This window comes from Pelophylax lessonae (assembly GCF_965119305.1).
Source record: "Pelophylax lessonae genome assembly, chromosome: 10".
NCBI classification, from domain to species: domain Eukaryota; kingdom Metazoa; phylum Chordata; class Amphibia; order Anura; family Ranidae; genus Pelophylax; species Pelophylax lessonae.
Window position 1 is genome coordinate 165,537,744 of NC_138777.1, and position 20,677 is coordinate 165,558,420.

The 20,677-nt window shown below is 42.2% G+C and overlaps 1 protein-coding gene across 1 annotated transcript in view; it reads left to right on the forward strand.

Annotated features, from left to right (window-relative positions):
- Window positions 1-2,761: 2,761 nt before the first annotated feature.
- The window catches only part of LRP5 (LDL receptor related protein 5), a 254,193-nt gene continuing 236,277 nt past the window's right edge, over window positions 2,762-20,677 (forward strand). Inside the window, exon 1 of the mRNA XM_082271182.1 lies at window positions 2,762-2,917. Coding sequence (XP_082127308.1) covers window positions 2,860-2,917 — 58 coding nt within the window. The 5' untranslated portion in view covers window positions 2,762-2,859. The remainder of the gene's footprint in view (window positions 2,918-20,677) is intronic.

Consider the following 20,677-nt stretch of genomic DNA (forward strand, 5'->3'; position numbering starts at 1 on the left):
GCTTTTGATAACGCTCTGTGCGAGGAGCGAAACGCGTCAAGCTATTCGTCCGAATATATACTACGCCTGACTGCATCCAGCTTCCGGATTACGGAGACACGGGGAGTGAGGACAGCCTTCTGAGTGGCGACCCGTGGGATGGTTTTCAGGCGTGTGAACCTCTGCTAAATTGTAAGTGTAACCTGTATTGTGTGCATCGAATAAAGTTTTTACATACTTCACGATGCCAGCATCTCTTTCTTTTTTGAGCATCACCTGGATGTTGTGATCTACAGTATACCTTCAAAGCTGTTGAATTGGTGGTCCAATAAGGCATTTATCTTCAAAGGATATTTCGAAAGCGCTTTATTATTTGGCTTCTGGTGAGTAGGGGACCAAGAGGGGAGCACCTACTCGTGTACAAAGAGCACCAGCACTTTTTATATATGAGCACGCAGCACTTTGGACTTATGTTTATGCACAAAGACTGTCACTGTTTTTAATCTTTTGAGCACAAGAAGAAGACAACCGTTCACATTTATTGTGTCATATTTATTTATTTATTCACGTTTGTTATACATATGGACTGGTAATTTTGATATAGGTATTACGCATATTGAGTTAAGCACTAGCACCTTAAGCACAATATTTATTTATACATATATATATACTTATTTGGTTCGGGGAGCAGCGCAGGTAGTTTTATATTTTACACTTTTTAAGGCACATCCCTTCCTTATACCGAGCAGCAGCTCACCCTATTTTATTCTTCTAATAATTTTAATCCTCAGCGCTAGCCTTTTACAACTTACATGTAGGGCAGACTATTCACTATCGCATGAAAAAATGCTAAAACCAAAAATAAAAACAGAAAAAATGGGTCCTGAAATAGTTGAAGCTGTTTTAGTTTGCAAAGTGAAGGTTTGTGGAGCTTAGTAGATAAGGGAAAGTTGTGTTCATGTTCAAGAAGAAAAAAATGGAGGGTTATAACAAGTGTCTGACTTTTATTTCGCCATCTGTGTCCTCTTGCAGAGATTTCCCTTCGCTTCCTGTCCCATAGCCAAACAGGAAGTGAGAGGAAATTCCTGCAAATTAAGGGAATTCCTTGGCAACCCCCAGTTCACAAAAACTAGTGTCCCCATTGGAAGATTTTCCCTGTATCAATATTCTGGGGATAACCCAAAATTTGTGATTTTCTTTTACTTTTAATTAAAAAGGTAAACAGGAGAAATGGAGAGGGTGAATCTCCATAATGGGGCCACAGGCACAAATAAAAATAGGGAAGCAATCTAATCCCTCTCCACTCTGACCAAAACGAGAAGAAAAAGTTTTGGCTTAAGGTATACTTTAAAGTACAACTATTGGTAAAACGTTTTTTTTTTTTAAATTTTGGATAGAGTAAGGGAGGGTTATAACCCCTGTAAGGTAATTTTTGCCATCTTTGTCCCATTGCGGATATTTCCCTTCACTTCCTGTCCCGTAGCCAAATCAAGTGAAAGGAAAGCCTTGTAAATTAATGGAAAATCTTGAAGACTCCCAGGTCACCAGAACTAGTGTCCCTATTGGAAGATTTCCCCTCTATTACTTTTCTGGGGACAGCCCAAAATTCAGGATTTTCCTTAAGCCCTCGTTCACATTGAACGCAGGTTTGTAATTGTGGGATTTCAACTAAAGTCGCACAACTTCAAACCTGCATTTCATTGCGAGTTCGGAGGAGATTTGAAAGACATCTGTGTGGGTTCATGCACAGATGTCTATTGAAATTTCCCCTGAAGTCACCAAAAGTAGCGCAGGGACTACTTTTAGAAATCGGTGCTGTGCCCCAAAGTCAGCATCACAACGATTGGGGCAGTTCTGTTCCTGGCAATCGGCTGGGATTTGGAATGTAATTTGACAAGTCTAATCACGCCGATGTTATTGGGGGGGCTAACTTTCACTTTCAATGATAATAGCAAACAGGACAAATAGAGAGGGTGAATTGGGGCACAGACAGCAATAAAAACCTGACAGGGGTTCTAATCCTTCTCCACTCTTTCCGAAACTAAAAATCAAGTTTTGCCTTTAGTTATACTTTAACAAAAGAAAAATAAATGTGCCTCTAGTTCTAATTTAAGCTTCCATTGTAGACGATTGGATGTAAATGTGATTGCAGATTTCACCTTATTTACTAAATACATTCCTGCTTCTAGTGAGCAGTCTCTTTTATTTTAATAAATGAGCCCCATTGGACAGGCTGAGCAGAGATCTCTGCATTCTGCCCTGTAGTCAGTGGTCAGTGAAGGATTTATAGGCTGGGGAGGGATGATCTGAGCAGAGATCTCTGCATTCTGCCCTGTAGTCAGTGAAGGATTTATAGGCTGGGGAGGGATGATCTGAGCAGAGATCTCTGCATTCTGCCTTGTAGTCAGTGAAGGATTCATAGGCTGGTTAATGATGATCTGAGCAGAGATCTCTGCATTCTGCCCTGTAGTCAGTGAAGGATTCATAGGCTGGTTAATGATGATCTGAGCAGAGATCTCCCCCATGAAGTGATCACATCTACAGGGAGGAGAGGGAACCTTCTTCTCTCTATTAGTAGTTGAAGTTGGGACGGGGGCGTGTCCCGGCTACAATGTCAATGTAAAGTGGGCTGGGTTTGGTTTTGAGCAACAGCCGCTTAGCTAATCAGAGCCCGGGGGGCGTGTTCTGTGGCCGTAGGGCGCCGTAGACTGGGTAAGGTGTACGGGGGGGAGGAGCTATGCCATCGCAGTCTGTCGGTGGAGCAGTCGGGAGAAGGGAAGGCGGGACTGGAGGAGGGGGGTGCGAAGCCATGGGAGCTGCCTGAGTGAGAGAGCCGGAGCAGAGTCCGGGGAGGGAGGGGGACACACGGCCGGGAAGAAGATGGGGGCTCCGCTGGACGTTCTCCTTCTACTCCTCTGCACTGTGTGCTGTGTCCGGGGTGAGTGTTCTTCTCCTGCCATGTGTGGGGGGGAGGGGGGGGTGAGAGCTGCAGCTGCTGGGGGGGGGGGGGCTGTGTGCACAGAGGGCCATAAAAAGTAAACTATGTACAAGTCACATCATGAGTGATCGGGGGTGGCACGGAGCCCCGGGGTGGCAGAGATGTGTGGGATTTCCTCCAGCGTCTAGCATTGTCCTGATATTTACTAACATTGATCGCACAGAGGGCTGTCATCGCCTCCTATGTGATCTGGATAGGACACACCGCACACTTCTGACACTTTACTTCCAAAACAATGGAACTTTGTCTCATTCCTAGACTGTCTGATCTCCTTGGGCTTCATTCACGCTGTATAGAGACTCATTCACAAATGTTTTTATTTACGGATCTGAACGCCACCGCATTGTTTTCAATGGAGACCTGGAGCGGAAACACACTGCGCTCTGATCACCAATACTGAAAACACACACAGACACATATATAATCTATATATGACAGATGGAAGTATTGGGGGGAGGGACAACATATTGAAGTATTTCATTACACAGGAACTTTGGTGGCAGAAAAAAAAAAAAAACACATACTGTAAGAACAGGATAATTTTTACACACTGAATGTAGCCTAAGCCCTCGTTCACACTGATGGCGGGTTTGAAGTTGTGCTAATTCAGCTGAACTGGGGTTCCTGCATAGATGTGTATTGAAATCACCCCCGAAGTCGCCAAAAGTAGTGCAGAAACTACTTTTAGAAATCAGTACGGCGCTGCAAAGCCAACTTCCCACTGATTCGGATAGTGCCGTTGCGGGCAATGGGCTCTGATTTGGCATGCAATTTGACATGTCAAATGGGCCTCATGTGAGCGGGGGCTTAAGCTGATCGTGTACAGACAATGACCGTATCAGACGAATGATTGTCATTTTTTTTTTTTTCTTTCTTTTTTTTTTTTTTGTATGCTAATCTCACATTGTAGTTGCATAGTTAGTCTGGTTAAAAAAAAACCACAAGTCCATCCAGTTTAGCCAAAAAAAAGGGGAAAAAGTTATAAAATCCTTTGTACACAGTTGATACAGAGGAAGGTGAAAACCCCAGCAAAGCATGATCCAATTTGCTCCAGCAGGGGAAAAAATTCCTTCCTGATCCCCTGAGAGACCTCAAACACACACAGGTCACTAGAGCTCCCAACATTCTCGTAAGACAGAATAAAACTTTCCGCAATGTATTGTATTCTGTTTCTGAGCATGCGCGATCTTGGTCACTCGATTCTTTTACGGATGAATACTGTACTGAAAATCATTCCTTCTGTTATGGTACAAGAAATAAATGAGTGCTTGTCCCTTCTGATTTCCCATGAACGGTCATGATCGGCTCTTAATAGCTGTGTGCGAACGATCAGAACATCGGACGATCGTTCTAAAAGCAATATTTTATTGTCCAATTTGCTCATCATGTGTTCTAGACATTATTCTGCTGTTTAATTGTCTTTGAAGGTTTCACAGACAGATGTGTTGTCTATCTGTATAATCAACTGGTTTGATGGAATACATGGGAAGCTAATGATGGAGATCACATAGGATAGAGAGAGGTGCCTGTCCTATGATAGAGATCACATAGGATAGTGAGAGGTGCCTGTCCTATGATAGAGATCACATAGGATAGTGAGAGGTGTCTGTCCTATTATAGAGATCGCATAGCATAGTGAGAGGTGCCTGTCCTATGATAGAGATCACATAGGATAGAGAGAGAGGTGCCTGTCCTATGATAGAGATCACATAGGATAGTGAGAGGTGCCTGTCCTATGATAGAGATCACATAGGATAGTGAGAGGTGCCTGTCCTATGATAGAGATCAAATAGGATAGTGAGAGGTGCCTGTCCTATGATAGAGATCACATAGGATAGTGAGAGGTGCCTGTCCTATGATAGAGATCACATAGGATAGAGAGAGGTGCCTGTCCTATGATAGAGATCACATAGGATAGTGAGAGGTGCCTGTCCTATGATAGAGATCACATAGGATAGTGAGAGGTGCCTGTCCTATGATAGAGATCACATAGGATAGTGAGAGGTGCCTGTCCTATGATAGAGATCACATAGGAAAGAGAGAGGTGCCTGTCCTATGATAGAGATCACATATGATGGAGAGAGAGGTGCCTGTCCTATGATAGAGATCACATATGATGGAGAGAGAGGTGCCTGTCCTATGATAGAGATCACATAGGATAGAGAGAGAGGTGCCTGTCCTATGATAGAGATCACATAGGATAGTGAGAGGTGCCTGTCCTATGATAGAGATCACATAGGATAGAGAGAGGTGCCTGTCCTATGATAGAGATCACATAGGATAGTGAGAGGTGCCTGTCCTATGATAGAGATCACATAGGATGGAGAGAGAGGTGCCTGTCCTATGATAGAGATCACATAGGATAGTGAGAGGTGCCTGTCCTATGATAGAGATCACATAGGATAGTGAGAGGTGCCTGTCCTATGATAGAGATCACATAGGATAGAGAGAGGTGCCTGTCCTATGATAGAGATCACATAGGATAGTGAGAGGTGCCTGTCCTATGATAGAGATCACATAGGATAGTGAGAGGTGCCTGTCCTATGATAGAGATCACATAGGATAGTGAGAGGTGCCTGTCCTATGATAGAGATCACATAGGATAGTGAGAGGTGCCTGTCCTATGATAGAGATCAAATAGGATAGTGAGAGGTGCCTGTCCTATGATAGAGATCACATAGGATAGTGAGAGGTGCCTGTCCTATGATAGAGATCACATAGGATAGAGAGAGGTGCCTGTCCTATGATAGAGATCACATAGGATAGTGAGAGGTGCCTGTCCTATGATAGAGATCACATAGGATAGTGAGAGGTGCCTGTCCTATGATAGAGATCACATAGGATAGTGAGAGGTGCCTGTCCTATGATAGAGATCACATAGGATAGAGAGAGGTGCCTGTCCTATGATAGAGATCACATATGATGGAGAGAGAGGTGCCTGTCCTATGATAGAGATCACATATGATGGAGAGAGAGGTGCCTGTCCTATGATAGAGATCACATAGGATAGAGAGAGAGGTGCCTGTCCTATGATAGAGATCACATAGCATAGTGAGAGGTGCCTGTCCTATGATAGAGATCACATAGGATAGTGAGAGGTGCCTGTCCTATGATAGAGATCACATAGGATGGAGAGAGAGGTGCCTGTCCTATGATAGAGATCACATAGGATAGTGAGAGGTGCCTGTCCTATGATAGAGATCACATAGCATAGTGAGAGGTGCCTGTCCTATGATAGAGATCACATAGGATAGAGAGAGGTGCCTGTCCTATGATAGAGATCACATAGGATAGTGAGAGGTGCCTGTCCTATGATAGAGATCACATAGGATAGTGAGAGGTGCCTGTCCTATGATAGAGATCACATAGGATAGTGAGAGGTGCCTGTCCTATGATAGAGATCACATAGGATAGTGAGAGGTGCCTGTCCTATGATAGAGATCACATAGGATAGTGAGAGGTGCCTGTCCTATGATAGAGATCACATAGGATAGTGAGAGGTGCCTGTCCTATGATAGAGATCACATAGGATAGTGAGAGGTGCCTGTCCTATGATAGAGATCACATAGGATAGTGAGAGGTGCCTGTCCTATGATAGAGATCACATAGGATAGTGAGAGGTGCCTGTCCTATGATAGAGATCACATAGGATAGTGAGAGGTGCCTGTCCTATGATAGAGATCACATAGGATAGAGAGAGGTGCCTGTCCTATGATAGAGATCACATAGGATGGAGAGAGAGGTGCCTGTCCTATGATAGAGATCACATAGGATAGTGAGAGGTGCCTGTCCTATGATAGAGATCACATAGGATAGAGAGAGGTGCCTGTCCTATGATAGAGATCACATAGGATAGTGAGAGGTGCCTGTCCTATGATAGAGATCACATAGGATAGAGAGAGGTGCCTGTCCTATGATAGAGATCACATAGGATAGTGAGAGGTGCCTGTCCTATGATAGAGATCACATAGGATAGTGAGAGGTGCCTGTCCTATGATAGAGATCACATAGGATGGAGAGAGAGGTGCCTGTCCTATGATAGAGATCACATAGGATAGAGAGAGGTGCCTGTCCTATGATAGAGATCACATAGGATAGAGAGAGGTGCCTGTCCTATGATAGAGATCACATAGGATAGTGAGAGGTGCCTGTCCTCGCTGTGATCGCTGGGTACTAACACACCATTCATTGTATGTGATTCAGGAGTGTCAGAGGGAGAAAAGATCAAAGCAGTCTAAGGAAGGAATCCCTGGGCTGAGCTTGCACCATGGTTAGTTCAGACATATCACATTTCGTGTGTGTGTGTATTTTGAGAATGATGAGCATTCACACTACATTTTGAATAGTACATAAAATGTGGCGGTTGGTCAGAAGTGGCCGACAGTCCTCTGAAATGTAATGCTTTTTATTTAAACTATCCTATTTTCTGTTTGTCATTTTCAATGTGTTTCCTCAAAATAAACATGTAACATATGTAAAGATCTGAATTTCTTAGCGCCGGTTCACACTGCAGCGACGCTACTTCGCACCGCGACCTCGGAACGGCCGCCACGGACTTCATAACATTGAAGTCTATGGCGGTCGCCACAAAGAAGCTCCGGACCCTTTTTCTAGGTCGGAGCGACTTGTGTCGCTCCTATTAGAACGGGTCCGCAGCTTCCCTATGGGAGGGGACCTGTGAGGCGACCAGGTCGCCTCACAGGTCGCCCTAGTGTGAACCGGCACTTAGTGTTCCTAAACCCAGGACCATGAATTTACTATATCTGGTCTCCCACAGTACACAGAACAAGGAAATTCAATCCTTTTAGTTAACCACTTTCAGACCGGAGGATTTTCCCCCTTAATGACCAGGCCCTATTTTGTGATCCGTCACTGCGTTATTTTAACAAATTATTGTGCGGTCGTGCGACGCTATACCTAAATAAATTTGACGTCCTTTTTTTTCCCCACAAATAGAGCTTTCTTTTGGTGGTATTTGATCACCTGTGTGATTTTTGTTTTTTTTTGTTTTGCGCTATAAACCAAAAAAGTGACAATTTTGGAAAAAGGAAAAAAAAACAATATTTTTTCACGTTCTGCTATATAACATTTCCAAAAAAAAAATAAAAATCACAATTTTTTAACATTTTAGGCCAATTCGTTTGCTGCTACATATTTTTGGTAAAAAAAATCGAAATATTTTGATTGGTTTGCGCAAAAGTTATTGCGTTTACTAATTACAGGAAATATTTTTTTTTTTTACTAGTAATGGCGGCAATCTGCTTTTTTTTTTTTTTTTAACATTGTAGGTGTAAAGGTTTGTAAACTGCCTAGCCATCCTATTGTTATTAATAATTGAATTCATTTGAATAGAAAATTGAATTGGGTACATTTTAAGGTTAAATATGCACAATTCTTAATGCAATCTGTATACTAAAGGCACTAAGAAGTACACCGCTTCTGCGGATGTTTTAGGATGGTAAGAATAAATCTGGGCTAGTTTATAAACATTTACATGATAGCCATGATCTAGTTAAAGGACATTTCCATTTCCAGAGGGGAGTTGGGAAAGCCCTCCAAGAGCTTTCAGTCGCATTACGAAGTTGTATTTGTTTCAGCTGCCGAGGTTTGGGGAATCTCTGGCAGCCTCACAGCTATCTTTAAAGCGGAGTTCCAGCCATTTACTCACCTGTCCAACGGTCCAGCGATGCGGCCGCCGGAAGCCTCGATCCTCTCCCTCGGCGCCGGCATCACTGCTGTGGGCACCCGGCTGTTACAGTTTGCGGCTTCACAGCCGGGTACCCACTGCGCATGCGCGAGTCGCGCTGCGCGCCGTGATTGGCCGGCAATCTTCTGGGACCTCTGACGTGTCCCAGAAGATTGCAGGGAGGGAGGGGGAGAGGAGAACTTCCGCTCAGGGCGCCGCGGCGCTCTGAGCGGAAGTGGGAGCGGGTACCTGTCAAAACTAGGTACCCGCTCCCCCCCCCAAAAAATGACATGCCAAATGTGGCATGTCGGGGGGTCAGGACTCCCTAAAGCGGAAGTTCCACTTTTGGGTGGAACTCCGCTTTAAGCAAAATATTGTTTTCGTAATTGCCTTAGGCTTTCCTTATGCTAGTGGAAAACCCTTTAAAGCTTCATTTTCACCAGTTCCCCATTTTGTTTCTCCCCGACCATAGAAATAAATAAAGACTAACGTCATAAGTGTTAACCTTTTTTTATACTGTTACCAGAATACGTTTTTCATGATGTTGCCCCTTAACCAGATGGCAGTTGTGTTTTTTTTTTTTTCAGTATTCTGTATAAACCGCGATTATGTTCAGTTTTTGCGGAGGACTGAAAGATTCAATTTAATTTAACTAAAAAAAAAAGTTGTTAATAATGTTGATTGGTAGCCAATAGGGGGGAGGAGGAGTGACTGTGGAACAATACTTTGTTTCTGGATCATCAGTGGTTCACAACTGACTAGGAACCATTTCTGTCAACTGTTGACTTTAGTTCATTACTGCTTCTAAAAGTCAACTTGTATTATTCAGATTGAACTGGGACATCTGTAGAAGTATGGAAAAAAATAAATTGATGTTGAGTGTTGGTAGTAATTAGGGATGCATCGATCTACCGGCTGCCGAAAATTGGGTTATCAGGGTTTATGCAGATGATGGCTGTCAAAAATGGTCGGTCGATAATGGCTGAAAATGAATGCATATTCATTTAAATTTATGATATTAATTAAAAAGTGCATTCTGAATTTTTGGTCTTGGTCCAGAATTTTCATTTTGGTGCACCACTAGTAGTAATCTTAGGCTATATTAGATAAGTTTAGTTGTGCAATAATCTATATAATTACATAGTTAGTGAGGTTGAAAAAAGACATCAGTCCATCCAGTTCAACCTATGATGTGTGTGTGTGTTTGCTTTTAACCGTACATTGTATACCCCTGTATGTTGTGGTCTCTAAGGTGCCCATCTAATAGTTTTTTGACTATCAATGCTCCCTGCTGATACAACTGTTAGTGGAAGAGAATTCCACATCCTTACTGCTCTTACAGTGAAGAACCCCTTACGCACTTTAAGGTTAAACCGCCTTTCCTCTAGTTTTGGTGAATGGCCACGTGTCTTATTGTATTCCCTTTCTCTGAATAGTTTGTTCCTTATGCTAGGGTCGCCAGTACAGTATTTGTACATTGATATCATATCCCCCCTAAATCGTCTCTTCTCCAGAGAGAATAGGTTCAGTGCTTGTAGTCTTTCTATATCTATATAAAACACGCACATAATGGAAACTTTGGTAAAAAGCAGATTCACTTTGTTTAGTGCCGGTTCACACTATTGCGATGCGGGAACACTGTGAATCTACTGCATGTTCCCGCATCGCATTCGCAGCACAGGCAGTTCACACTGCCATATGCGATACGCTGGGGTTGTCCATTCACAGTTTACGACACCGCCAGATCAGATCGCATATCGCAGTGCGATCTGACAGTTTGCACAGGAATCGGATCGCACTGGTGTGAATCGCCATGCGATCCAATTCTGCTGCAGACCAAAAAAGGGTCCTGTGCGAGTTCACTGCGATTGCGGTGCGAATTCGGCCATACAAACTGTATGGCTGAATTTGCACCGCACAGACATTGCATGTGATTTTAGGAGCAGTGCGCTCCAAATCATATGCGATGTCTGCCATCGCAATAGTGTGAACCGGCACCTTACCAAGACCCGCGTGTGTATGTATATGTGTTGTATGTATATATATATGTATGTGTGTGTATGTATATGTATGCATTTTAGTTTTTCAGTAAGTTGAGGGAACAGCTGAAAAATATAAAAAAATAAATATATATGTGTGTGTGTATATGTGTATATATATATGTGTATATATGTATATGTGTGTGTGTATATATATATATATGTGTATGTATATGTATGCGTTTTTAGTTTTTCAGTAAGTTGAGGGAACAGCTAAAAAATATATAAAAAAAAAAAAAAAAAAAAATATATATATCTCACATTCATTCACAGGACAGTAGGCAGTAGTTTCTAACCATCTCTCTGACCGCCCATCTATAGGTGCAATGATTTACTGCAATTGCAAGAAAGCATTGGTTCATTGGTTTTTAGTCCGATCTATCCAATGTAAAAGTTAATAAAGAAAAATAATAAATAAAAAATAAAAATGGTTGAATGTAAAGTTAGCCCTGTAGGCCTTTTTAGTTTTCTAAATTGTTGTTTTTAAAGGAGACAACATTGGACCATTCCAGTGCAATGGTTTGACATGAAAACATGCGGTCTCTAACAAGTTTGCATGTGACGGGGTAACCGCGTGGAATTTCTCCATAACGTGAAGTACCTCGCCAAGGACCTTTTATGGCAGGATCATCAGATATTCTTTTAGCCCCGGTTCACACTACTGCGTGTGCGGGGTTCGCATGTCATGTCGGAGCGCACTGCTCCGACATGACATGCGATCAGCTGTGCGGTGCGAGTTTAGCCATACAGTTTGTATGGCTAAATTCGCATCGCACCCGCAGCAAACACGCACAGGAGGCATTTTTGCTGCCGCATCAGGATCGGATCGCACAGCGGTTCACACTTGTGCGATCCGATCCTGTGCGAACTGCACGATCGCACTGCGATATGCGATCAAACTGGGGGTGTCGTTAAGATTACATTGACACCCCCAGCGGATCGCATATGGCAGTGTGAACTGCCGGGGATGCGTGTGCGATGCGGGAACAGGCTGCGAATTCGCAGCCTTCCCGCATCGCATCAGTGTGAACCGAGCCTTAATCAAAAGCTACAGATTTTGAAAGATTGAAAACAAGTTTTGGAATTACATTAACATAATGTTAAAAAAGTTGTATGAAATGTTATTGATTGGGCTTACAGCTACATTAATTGGTTTACCCTTCGCTGTCATTATAATTGATGAAAAGAAAACAAAGCATGCATCTCAGGAACTTGTCACTTAGTTAGCTTGTTTCATTAACATGCCATTTTGTTCTTTTCTTTCTTTGTCTAATTTGCACTACAAAATCAAGGGAGATTATATTGGTTTTACCACAGATGTCAAACATTTCATCTTATTACTTCTTTGTAGTACGGCTCTTCTGGTTTTCTGATTTGGTTGTCTCACAAAATACAATCAGTAAAAATGAAATCCTATATTGAGGTAGAAACTTGGTACTTAAAAGACCATGCTGATTGATTTCAGGTAAAAATACAGAAAATCTACTATTTAAAATCCATGCAATTTTTTTATCTTTACATTATTTTTTATTCACCTACAGTGTGCCTTTTGATCTTGCTCAAAAATGTACTACTTTAGGAAGAGTCAGTTCCCTGGGACAACCCCCTATTTCCCTCGTTTTCCATATTTCAGTCACTATAAGGTAATACACATTGTGAATATCCCTTTTTATTGAAGGTAAATATTTTAGCCCATCAGAGTTACGGTATTTGACATTTATAGCTTTGTGGGGAGAAGTGAAGGGGATTGCTATAGAGTGTCACTTGAATGACTGCTCTGAGTTTGGTGACATCACATCTAAGATGGCGGTGCCCAGCTGCAGTTTGGATGTCTACTACATAAAGGAGGCTTTTACAGGTAAATAACATGCATGGAATACATCAAATACATGTATCTTATGAAACAGTTTTTGTTGAAATGAATGGTCTGGGGACAGAAAGGGCCTTCTTAAAAGATTTGTCTCTCTAAGGCCGCTGACACCCCTATTTGCAGCTGATGTGTCCCCTTAGACATGAATGGACTACCAGCAGCTGAAGCCACATAAACAAGGCACACAATCACGGATGGACTATGGGTGTTCGCTTCCATCTAAATGAGGCCTAAACTGATATTTTAGACTTTGTAGATGCTATAGATTTACTTTTTCAATAATATTGAAGGTCTCGTGGGGAGCAATGTCTGCTTCAATTCCTTAATTGGTCCATATGCAGTGGCCATTTTGAAGGGGCTCCCACTCTTCCTGTTTATTTTATGGAGAATGTAACAGGAGTTGGTGGAATATGCAAACTTGGGTGGAAAAATCCAAAACTCTAAAATTGATATGAATAGTTAGGGATTGGTGTTTTAAAAGAAAAGTGTTTGTGTTTTTTTTTATTTATTTATTTTTAATCATACTTACCTAGGTGGATTCAGTTGGCTTTAAGAGTCCATTCACACTAATACGACTTGTCAGGCGACTTGGTCAGCCTGACAAGTCGTGCACCGTCGCGGTCCATTGTGTAGTACAGGAACGGTTCTAATAGGAGCGACACAAGTCGCTCAGACTTAGAAAAAGGGTCCTGTACTACTTCGGGGCGACCTCGGAGCGACTTGCATACACATTCATTTTATGAAGTCCGTGCAAGTTGTGCTGGAGTTGCACTGCACTCGACTTCACAGGTCGCCCCCGAAGTCGTGCCGCTTCAGTGTGAATGCGGTCTCAGGGTGAGAACCAAGCAATCAAACACGGCTGATCTCTCAGTTCCTAGTGCTCTGTGAGCAGAGAGCTGGTGACTGTCAGTCACTGCTGTCTGCTCTGTGCACCCAGCCCCCCTGCGCTTACTGGGGTGTTGGACTGTGGAGGGGGCTGGGGTGGCTGGTTCATGCTCTCAGCGGCTTCTGTGTCCGACTCCTCCTTCACCCCCACCTTGTGCCTACTTGAGCCCTATCGCGATCCAGTGGCGTGCATGACAGCTGTTTTTTTCGCTCCTTCCTGGGCAGATTGAAGCAGTGGGAGCCTTGGGCTCCTGCCCCTGTCAAACAACTCCAGTGACGAGGGGCGGGGTCGAGTCCCGCTATGTGTGTCAATAGACGCAGCAACGGGTCTTGGGAGTGAGCCCGCATGAGAGCCCCCACAGGAGTTTGCTTCTTATTGGGGGCAAGATGGAGGAATCTGGAGCTCTGGTGGAGGACCTGGGAATGAGGAAGGTCGGGGCTACTCTGTGCAATTTTATTGCCAAGAGCAGGTAAGTAAAGACATGTTATGTTTATTTTTTTTTAAATATATTTTTCCTTTACAAACCCTTTTTAAGAAGCTAGGCGCTGACTCTATAACTATAAAGTATTTTTCGGTGGTTTGGTGCTTTGGTAATTAGTATAAATTGACCTACTGCCTATATGGATTATTATTCTTGGTATATGTAAAATTAAATGATTGTGCACCTATGAGTATTACACAAGTTGTTTTTGTAGTCAGTGGTAGTTGGTTCATGTTGGCTGGTCTTGACTATTTCAAGTATAGCATTCACATATCCTTAAAACTTTCTAATATGTGCAGACAGTAGGTAGGCATTATTATTAAACAAGCAAAAAATTGGGGGAGCAAACCCTGAACATGTATATCTAAAGCGGTGCAGATATGGACCAAGCGACATGCATATTAAAAAAGAATAGCGCACACATGCAAAAAGAATGACTATCAAATATGGAGACAATCCATAAATAAAAATGGGGATTTAGTCCCACCATATGGCCATATCGTGCTCAAGCCCACCACTGCGTCAAAGTACCCCATTATCAGTGGGTCCTACACTATCCATAAAAAAGGGTTGAATCCAGCCTCTCTAACCCTTGGAGACAACACTCCTTGCTGGGATAGATGTGCTAATGCACTACAAAGGACTCCTCCTATATCCACTTGATGGTGGACTCTGATAGAGTACAGGTGTGTGTGGGGGGTAGAGTGCTCAACCTCGGAAATCTGGTCAGACCGAATACATAATAAACAAGCAAAAAATTGGGGGAGCAAACCCTGAACATGTATATCTAAAGCCGGTGCAGCTATGGACCAAGCGACATGCATATTAAAAAAGAATAGCACACACATGCAAAAGAAATGACTATCAAATATGGAGACAATCCATAAATAAAAATGGGGATTTAGTCCCACCATATGGCCATATCGTGCTCAAGCCCACCACTGCGTCAAAGTACCCCATTATCAGTGGGTCCTACACTATCCATAAAAAAGGGTTGAATCCAGCCTCTCCAACCCTTGGAGACAACACTCCTTGCTGGGAGAGATGTGCTAATGCACTACAAGGGACATTATTATTGCCTCCTACATGCCATACAACTCTTACCAGCTGAAAATTGCTTACTTTACAAGGGAGCTACAATGTATGTCATTGAAAAAATATTCTAAAGTAAAGCTGGCCATACATTTATACAATTTACTTTAGATTTACCTTCAACTTTGTAGTGCAAGGGACTGTCTGATTGCATACATATTGGAAGTGTTTAGGTGTGACCTCATATTATTTGTTTTTTCTAAACCTAAAGGAAAATTGTATAATGTATGGCCAGCCGGAGAAATCACTTGGCCTTGACAGTAGTCGCAGCTTTAGTCCCTTATTTTACGTAATGCTGGCCAGCATGATCTGCATATGTTGTCTCCATGTTGTCATTGGGTTCCTCTGGCTGGTTCTTCCTTTAGTTGCATTGTAGCTGCATTCACTGGTATGTATTATACATGTGTTTCATGTAACTTGTTGTTTGCTTTGGATCGGTGCTATTTGTCTGAGTTGCTGAGTTCTAGTGGACAATGTGTGTTTTTTTTTTTTAACAAGGACAGGAGTTTCAAGGAAAGGATACTGCGGCTTTTTTGAAATTGGTGGTACTGGCCCAGAGTGACAGAACTCCATTTCATATTTTTTTTATTAAGCTTCATGTTGAAAGCTTCAAAACAAGCACTTTGTTTTATTATATAATCTTTTCACCAAAGCTAAATGCTCGGTGGCATTTCTGAGAAGCTGTCTTTATGCGTTTGATGATAAATAGTGGCTTTGGGAAAATCCAGTAAAAAATGTGTTTGCACGACTAATTAAACTGTTTAAAGTTCAGCCGCTAAATATTGTGACTCTAGTTGGCTAAAATGATTATAATTTTCAATAAAAAGGGATATTAATAATGTGTTAACCTTTTAGTGATTGAAGAATGGAACTAGGCAAAGAGCCAAGAAAGCTGTATACTGTATGTATTTACTACATATTGAACTTATTGGGAGGAAAAGCTCAGTGCCGCTTAACACTTTTTTTCTTTTTTCTTTTTCTTCTCTGTTCTGTGCCCCTAATGTCTTGTCTGGTGTGGAATGCACACAAATTCATTCACAGACTACAATAAAAATCTTCCAGAGGTTCTAACCCTTTCGTTTTGTGTTCAGATGTTTTGTTACTCCAATTCTACCTGATCAATATGATGATTGCTCTAAACTTTGCCAGTGTTATTATTTACAATTGCACTACTATATTTGTAATTTTACAGACCACAATAAGGCTCCATTCACACCTGCGTATTGTTTTCAGGCGTTTTTCTGGGCTTTTTTGGGGGGCTTTTTTCATGCTTTTTTTTTCCCAGGAGTTTTTTTTGGGGGGTTTTTTGCAGGTGTTTGGAGGCAGGCATTGACATCTAACAAAAACGCTTGTAATCTGCCAAAAAAAGAAGCTCATGTACTTTTTTTGAGCTTCAGGTGACAAAACGCTCATATGTGAACAGGAGCAATTGAAATGAATAGGATTTTGCTTGTTGGGCATTTTGAAATTTCCGAGATAAGCGTTTTACGAGCTGAAAATGCTCAGGTGTGAAAAAGGGGCCTTAAGCTCCATTCACACCTGGGTGTATCACTTTCAGGCGTTTTTTTGGGCCCTGTTCACGCCTGAAAAAGCCCCCCCCAAAAAAACGCCAGAAAAAAGCCCAAAAAAATGCTTGAAAATGATACGCTCAGGTGTGAATGGAGCCTTTGGGCTTTTTTCAGGTTTTTTTTTTTTTTTGGCTTTTTTTAGGTGTTTTTTGCAGGCATTGACATCTAACAAAAACGCTTGTAATCTGCCAAAAAAGAAGCTCGTGTATTTTTTGAGCTTAAGGCGTTTTGCTTCAGGAGACAAAATGCTCATATGTGAACAGGGGTCATTGAAATGAATAAGATTTTGCTTGTTGGGCGTTTTGAGATTTCAGAGATGAGCGTTTTACAAGGTGAAATACACTCAGGTGTGAACAGTAAAGTAAAGTCCAAATGGCAGAATTATATTTATAATTTTCAAGCAGTTTTTTTTGTATTTACTATATGGTCCTCTGTACATTTCAAAATGTGAGTAGACCTTCCATGGTCCTTTCCTTTGAAGCCAAGAAACAAAAAAGCCAGGCCACCTTTTGTCCTGTTCTGGGCCTGAGCAGTATGTTAGTACTCTGGCACGCCACCATTCTTTGCGGTCATTCTGTGTACGCCAATCATGACTCTAGTAAGTAATGGTGCTGTCTAGATCATTGCATTCTTATGCATAGACTTTAGGCTGTCAAACAAGTTGATAAAATGTCGAAGACAGGGGATAAAAACATGAAAAGTATACGTTTTCTGTCCTGAATTCCTCCTTTAAAAATAGTAGTGAACTTCCTTATATGTGAGGGTGCCTAAGCACTCATGTGCCTTCATGTTCATAGCTGTATATCTGCAGTGTGAAATCTAAAGCACTACTGCCTCTGCTAGTCCAAGGTTTTGGTGATGTCACTATTCTGGTGCTCACTGTTCTTCGTGCTGGTGGCTCTGATGTAAGAATGCAAAGCCGGGGCTTTTAACTAGATGGCTGCCTCTAGAAAAGAGCGTGCAAAATGAGGCATGGAACATTTAGTAACCAGGAAATGGTCAGCTGCAGGTAATACTGGTGACTTGGAAAAGTAGAATGGAGAGCTGGCAACTTGTTCCTCCGAGTGTAGTACTTAATTATTGTCATAGACAGAGTGTGCAAAATACAGCAGCTTTGTATTTCGACTGTTATCCCTGAATGTTAAAGCCTAACAGCCGAAATGCGTAAGACGCTGTATTTTATACACTCTGCTTGTACTTCTAAAGTACTACACTCAGAAAAACAAGTTGACGGCTCTTCACTCTACTTTTTCATGTTCTGCTTGGGTGTTAGGAAGACACCATAAGCTGGTGCACCGTTTGTCTACCTTCTCGGTGGAATTTATCTGGGCGTTGTCTCTCCTCTCATTAATACTGGTGACTGGTCCCTTAAGCCCCGTACACACGTACCGATTGTCGGCCGTAAATATTCGGCCGACGACCGATCGGCCGATTGTAGGCTTGTTAGTATGATGCTTCCGACAGCTGACAGCGCATTTTCGGCCGAAGAGAATCTGTCGTGCAGGCATTAAAATTTCTGTTGGCCAACACCAGAACGGCCGATTGTTCGCCAGTCAGTACAGATTTCGGCCGACAGACAGCAGATTAGCAAGACTGGGCATGCTCAGAAAAGAAAAAAGACAAGGAAAGTTAACCATCACATGACATCACTTCTGCAGTCGGCTGTTGTTGGCCGACAAAATTCTTGTGCAGTCTTTTGCAGTTTTCAACAGACACGACAGCCCTGGACAAAAGACGGCCGATCGTTCGGCCGACAATCAGTACGTGTGTACGGGGCTTAACTCTCTCTCTGTCTGCCCTTTTTGGTCAGGCAGCTTCCAGAGTTAATTTCCTCTTTGAAGATCTATGTTTTTAAGGGGTCCTTTACGCTTTCAGTTGGGGTTGATTTTATTGCCCCCTCAGTCATTCCCTCTTTAGCTGGATAGGCAGTGGCCAGGATGCTTTGCTCCGCAGCAGGAATTATACCCCTTGTCCTGTTATTGGTAGAGCAAGTGAATGTGGCCATGCGGCAACCATGTTGGTGGTGGTGTGGTAGTTTGGCATTTCAAGGATTAAAACAGGTGGGAAGGATGCGATACAACCCCTCCTCCTCTTATGTCAAAAGCTTTTTGAATAGTGATCTGCCTTTAGAGAGCAAAACAAGTGTAAATAAGGCCTAATAATAATCCTGATTTTCCTTCTCTCATATTTAATAGAAATAGTTAAAAAAATAAAATAAAGTGTGTGTAGATAGATAGATAGATATCTGTTAGAGCTGCATGATTTATCATTAAAAAATCGTGATCTCGATTCATTTTCCCCCTCAGGATCTTAAAAAATATCGTCAATTCTTACAGAAATGTTCTCTGCTCACTCACAGCTGTCAAAAAATAAATAAAAAAAGCGCCTCCTGCAAACGTTTATCAACTTTGTGTCTATAGTTATCTTGCAGCCTTAACAATGTTTTACAATGTATCTTTTCGTCCTTTTTATATCAAAGGAATGACCTCTTCTGTCTTTAAGTGAGGGCAGTTTAACCTCTTAGGCTGCATTCACGCTTGAGCGTAGCATTTTCGCACGTTTTTTTACTTAGATTTTCAGGCATTTTTTTCAGGCGTTTATGGAGGCAGGCATTGACATCTATCAAAAACGCTGGTAATCAGCCCAAAAAGAAGCTCATGTACTTTTTTCAGCTACAGGCATTTTGCTTCAGGCGTTAAAACGCTCAGATATGAACAGGGTCCATTTAAATGAATGGGGTTTTACTTGTTGGGCGTTTTTGGAATGTTTTTTTTTTTTGCGTTTTTGGAGCTGAAAAACGCTCAAAAACGCCCAGGTGTGAATGGAGCCTTAAAGTGGTTGTAAACCCACTTTTTTTACAGGTGCTGTAAATATCTCCTAAACTTGCACCGTTTAGAAGATATTTACTTTTAATGCAACCGATGACGTCATCGGCGCATGCGCTCTGAAGGAGCGGCCACCCGTGCCGTTCCTTCAGAGCCCTGCGCTGTGAACGGCGGCTCCCGTGCGCATAATGAGCTAGTATGCGATGCATACTAGCTCATTATGCCTTTGTCTTTACAGGTTTTTTTACTTTTTTCAATTTTCTGCCGAGGGTTTACTTCCTCTTTTAAAGACTTAGGCCCCTTTCACACAGGCGGACCGTTTTTTTGGCGGATCTGAACGGTCCCCCCATGCATTCCTATAGGGCAGCAGAGACATGTCCGCTGACATCTGATCCGATCCGTCAAATCTGGACGGATTGGAAACCCTATTTTCCATCCGTCGATCGGATCGGATGAGAACGGACCGACGGTCCGTTCCCATCCGATTTCCCCCATAGAGATGCATGGGGAACTGACAGCTGTGTCTCCGCACACAGCTCGGAGACACAGCTGTCCTGCTCAGCGGGGGATCGGCGGCTCGATCCCCCGCTGAGAAAAAAACGGAATCCGTCCGACGGACGGATAGTGTGAAAGGGGCCGAAGTCTTTTTCTGACACTAGTTGCTTACAAGTTATAATCAGTATTTTTTGCTCGAAAATTACTTGGAACATATATATACTTTTTTTATTTTTATTTTTTTTTTTAGCAGAGACCCTGGAAAATAAAATGGTGATCGCTGCAATATTTTATGTCACACTGTATTTGCACAGAAGTCTTTCAAACAGTTTTTTGGCTTTTTTTTTTTTTTTTTTTTCCACGCTGGTTTTTTTTTTTTTTTTTTTAACCATTAAAAAGAGCATGTATACTGTAAATTGAGTTTTTTACAGTCTCTTTTGCCTTTCTGGCAGTGTCTATAAAACCAATGTATGTGGTGTCCACAGAGATGGCTGATTCTATTAATTGTTTACATTGTTTAATATATAGTTTATCCTTTGTAATAGGCAAAATGTCTTCTGTAGTTTAGGAATGAGATACAGATGTTTGAAATCTCAGATTCTTTCACATAGGTAACACTCTGTACATAACAAGCGTTATTTATTTTACCACACTGCTTTGTTCAGATTCCTATATGAATTCCTTGTTCTCGGAGGGGTTAAGTGAAAGGGAAGCTTGTCCCAAGTTGTATAGTTGGCAGTACTCATGGGAATGTCTGC